The 5,000-nt window shown below is 37.7% G+C and overlaps 1 protein-coding gene across 3 annotated transcripts in view; it reads right to left on the bottom strand.

Annotated features, from left to right (window-relative positions):
• The window catches only part of LOC127008251 (ligand-gated ion channel 4-like), a 54,489-nt gene that overhangs the window by 44,090 nt on the left and 5,399 nt on the right, over positions 1-5,000 (bottom strand). For all 3 annotated transcript variants that reach the window (XM_050880003.1, XM_050880001.1, XM_050880004.1), the window contains exon 2: positions 3,957-4,026. In XM_050880003.1, the coding sequence (XP_050735960.1) occupies positions 3,957-4,002 (46 nt within the window). In that variant the 5' untranslated portion in view covers positions 4,003-4,026. The remainder of the gene's footprint in view (positions 1-3,956; positions 4,027-5,000) is intronic.

Here is a 5,000-nt window from a genome sequence, read left to right as displayed (position 1 = left end):
TATGCCTCGTTGCCACTGTGCCGACTCTGGGCCACGACAATCCAGCGACTCGGGGTATACGAGGTGTGGGGTGTGAAATGTTGATGTGAAAGGGTCGCACATGGTCGGAAAGAGGTCTAGAAAGGATCGCCCGTTACTGATTCGGCACAGCGTGAAGGGGGCCTAAAAGTCGCCGGGTTGTTGTGGCCCAGAGTCGGCACAGTGTGAACGGGGCTCTACTTCCGTCCCATCTCCCCCTAACATTACAAAGACTTAGAAGGATATCTGACTAAGGGATCAGAATTTGCAATGGTATTAGTACAGTTATATTATCCTCACAACTCCGTGCGTGTCTTCTCTTTTCATAATTTTTCTTCCTTTCTTCTCTCTTTACTTCCTCTCCTCTCCAAAGTTTATAAGGACCTCAAAATAAAAGGAAAACGGACTAAAGTATCACTCCTATTACAAACTGTTATATTATCCTCAAAACTCCATGCGTGTCTTCTCTTTTCATAATTTTTCTTCCTTTCTTCTCTCTTTACTTCCTCTCCTCTCCAAAGTTTATAAAGACCTCAAAATAAAAGGAAAACGGACTAAAGTATCACTCCTATTTCAAACTGCTTTATTATCCTCAAAACTCCATGCGTGTCTTCTCTTTTCATAATTTTTCTTCCTTTCTTCTCTCTTTACTTCCTCTCCTCTCCAAAGTTTATAAAGACCTCAAAATAAAAGGAAAACGGACTAAAGTATCACTCCTATTTCAAACTGTTATATTATCCTCACAACTCCAGGCGTGTCTCCCTTTTATCAATGTCTTCCTTTCTTTCAAACCAAACTATGTAAATGTAGGAAAGTATCAGGACACCTCTCCTCCCGAAATTGACCTCTCTTTCGGCCACTCCTCTGAACTCTTTATAGCAGCAGTGATTAGCGGGCTTTCTTTCATTATTATTTCCTTTCTTTTTTCTTTTTTTTTGCCCTTGAGCTGTGTACTTTGCTGTAAAAAAATGCAGCTAAGAAACGGACTCGTGATCAAAATATGTATTGGGTTGTGTTATTACGTATTTCAGATATTGGAAGAGGCGACTTAGTAACCTTCAATGCCTCGAAAACTCAATTCCCTCATCTGACAACTCGATACAGCCTTCCTGACACTCATCCCTTCTTCCTTGATAGCGCAGAGTTGTCCCCTTCCGCTACACTGATCATTCTCGGTTTAATCTTAACTCAAACAAAACTAAGGAATATCACAGAAAACTTAAGCTATAAACTATATAAGCCATTTTTTCCTTATTACCAAGTTTTACATTTCCATCACAAATTAATATATCTCCCCAATAATTCAGGTATATACTTTTCCCATACAAATTATCTCCTTTCTTTATATAAGCCATTTTTTTCCTTATTACCACGTTTAACATTTCCATTACAAATCAATATATCTCCCCTATAATTCAGGTACATACTTTCCCTTTACAAATTATTTCCTGTCTTTATTACCAAACTTTATATTTCCATCACAAATTAACAAATGTCTCCTATAATTCACTATATAATTTTCCCCTTATAAATCATCTCCTTACCTCATTACCAAACTCTATATTTCCACCACAAATTAACAAATGTCTCCTATAAATTCACTATATAGTTTTCCCCTTATATATCATCTCCTTTCCTTATTACCAAACTCTATATTCCCACCACAAATTAACAAATGTCTCCTATAAATTCACTATATAATTTTCCCCTTATATATCATCTACTTTCCTTATTACCAGACTTCATATTCCCACCACAAATTAATATATCTCCATTATAATTCACTATATAATTTTCCCCTTATAAATCATCTCCTTTCCTCATTACCAAACTCTATAATTCCACCACAAATTACCAAATGTCTCCTATAAATTCACTATATAGTTTTCCCCTTATATATCATCTACTTTCCTTATTACCAAACTCTATATTTCCATCACAAATTAAGGGGGGCGACTATCCCCCCCCTACAGCTCTTTTGGTAGGTCCAATAGCCTTGAAATTTTATTATGTTGTTTGTTGGTGTTAATGAGGAGTGTATAGTGAATTTCATGGAGATTGGGTGAATGATAGGGGGCACTGAGGTAAAACGCGTTTTTTTTCAATTTGTTTCACAGGCTTTATTTTTAAGTCAATCACTTTGAAAAAATTACCAATGAAACTTCGATTATATATCTACATTTTGTCGGGAACAGATTTTTGATTTTTGCTTTTATCTTTGAGAGAAAATTTTTAAATTTTTTTTTCACACTTGATTTTCTCCGCTCTGTATCCCGTTTTCTATGGCCATATTGAAAAATCTATTCCAATAAAAAAATCGGCCTTTGATTGAAGTTTTTATTGATACCTAACAATTGTCAGTCAGATGATTTACTGATTTTTTGAAATTTTTTGAAGTGTAAAAAACCAACTTTTGAGAAATCGGCTCCTAAATTTTTTTTTTGCATTTACCCCTGTCATGCCCTTCATAATTGTCCGACTGAGATGAAATTTTCACACATGATTGTGCAAACCTTGCTGATTGACTGGAGATATTGATAAGGCATCTGGTCCCCCTTTCTCAGTGTTGTGAAAGTATTATTCACTGGTATGTGAAGGTGTCAAAAGGCGCCACCTTTCTCATTGTCGCCAGATTTTATCAATATTCTCCAGGCTGGTATTCTTCATCCTTCTTCTGCTGTTTTCTTTTCTTTTTGGACTTGGGTGTTGCATGTCTGGCTCTTTCAAGGTCTTGCCAGTGAAGAGATTCTTATAATCTTTCTTGAGAACAAAACATATGTAATATTATGTTCCCATCCTCATAGCCAAAGTTGTGACGCGTGATCTACAGTCCTCTCGGCCCTCGGGCAGCATGACTCACTCCATCCACCCTCTCTGAGATGCCAAGTGATGCAGATTCATAAAGAAGAAATCATTTTTTATTAAAAATTTACGCGTATATAAGCATTGAATGACACCACGTGTGTAACCGCGTGACTCAGGCCTCTGACGCAACCGCGCGGGGTATTTAAACATGGCTTCCCGGCCGTAAGGGATTTAATTTGACCAAAACAAACCTTACCACTTGATAATTTAGGCTATCTCGGCCACAGTGAGCGAAGAAAAAGAATTTCTCAGATTTCAAAAATATTCGGCCAAAAATACCCCGTAGCCGCCCCCCTTAACAAATGTCTCCTATAATTCACTATATAATTTTCCCCTTATAAATCATCTCCTTTCCTTATTACCAAACTCTATATTCCCACCACAAATTAACAGATGTCTCCTATAAATTCACTATATAATTTTCCCCTTATATATCATCTCCTTTCCTTATTACCAGACTTCATATTCCCACCACAAATTAATATATCTCCATTATAATTCAGTATATATCACTTTCCCCTTATAAATCCTTTCCATTCTCTCTCAGCAAACTCCACAAAGGCAGCTCAAAAACGGACTCGGGCGTTGCGGATTTCTTGGTCTTTCCGTCTCTCTCCGCTTCTTGTCCTTTTTCCTTCCCTTTCTTAGTCCGCGAAGCAATAGCCAACTTTTTATTTATCTATTTTTGCAGCCCCGTGGTCGGTCACCGTCTGTTATTGGAAAGAGCGAAGGAAGAAAAAGAAAAAAGAAAGAAGAGTGGAGAAAGAAAGAGAGAGATAGTGAGAGAGGAAAGTATTAAAGAGAAAAAGTGTTAAAAATGCTACCAAAAAAAGGAAAGGAAGACGAGTTGAGAGAAAACAAAAGAAAACGTAAAAGAAAAAGAAAATGTAGAGAAAAAGTAAAATACGGTTAAAAATATGACAAAAGGAAGAAAAAGAAAGAAGATTGGAGAGAGAGAGAGAGAGAGAGAGAGAGAGAGAGAAAGAAAGAGAAACAAAAAATATTAAAAAGCAACCACGGCAACCTCTACTACTACTACTACTACTACTACAGCTACTATTACTACTACTCACTGGAGGTCAGGAGGGCAGCGGCGAGGAGTAGGCCAGCAGGGGTCATATTGGGGTCACTGTCCTTTCACACCTGAGTGGAGAAAGGTAAGGTTAGGTAAGGCTATGAGTGTGTGTGTGTGTGTGTGTGTGTGTGTGTGTGTGTCTCTCTCTCTCTCTCTCTCTCTCTCTCTCTCTCTCTCTCTCTCTCTCTCTCTCTCTCTCTCTGTTAGCTTAGTTTTCTTTCTTTTTAATTTCTTTAATCCGCTTAGTTTTTGTCCATTTACGTTTTTCTCTCCAGTAATCTCTCTCTCTCTCTCTCTCTCTCTCTCTCTCTCTCTCTCTCTCTCTCTCTCTCTCTCTCTCTCTCTCTCTCTCTCTCTCTCTCATGGATTATACAGAGGAGAAGATTGAAGTGTTTTTGAACTTGTCATTCTCTTCCTCGTCCTCTTCTCCTCTTCCTCCTCTTTCTCCTCCTCTTCCTCCTCCTCCTCCTCTTCCTATACGAAACACTCTAATAAGGAGAGGCAATTATTTGGAGTGTAACGGAAACACACACACACACACACACACACACACACACACACACACACACACACACACACACACACACACACACACACAACTATCTATCTATCTGTCTGTCAGCCTATCAATCAATCAATCAACTAACCAATTCATCGATCTCCCATCTATCCATCCATCCATCTATCTATCTACTAACCTGTCTATCTCTCTCTCTCTATCTCTCTATCTATCTATCTATTTATCTTGTTTATTAATGATTTTCCAAGATTAATTTGTTTTGTGTATTCTCTGGTGGTGGCAAATTATTACCCTCGTTTATTATCCGGGGAGAGAGAGAGAGAGAGAGAGAGAGAGAGAGAGAGAGAGGATAAATAATTGACAACACGTCCCGCCCAGAAACGACTCACATAAATGAACGACACCTGCTCTTCTTCTTCCTCTTCTTCTTTTTCTTTTTTTACTCTTTTCTTCTTTTTCTTTATTCTTTTCCATTTTCTTTCTTTATTCGTCTCTTTTCTTCTTTTTCATTTTTCATATTTT

The sequence above is a fragment of the Eriocheir sinensis genome, chromosome 37 (assembly GCF_024679095.1).
Source record: "Eriocheir sinensis breed Jianghai 21 chromosome 37, ASM2467909v1, whole genome shotgun sequence".
Lineage (NCBI taxonomy): Eukaryota > Metazoa > Arthropoda > Malacostraca > Decapoda > Varunidae > Eriocheir > Eriocheir sinensis.
This window is presented reverse-complemented; position numbering and strand designations above follow the sequence as displayed.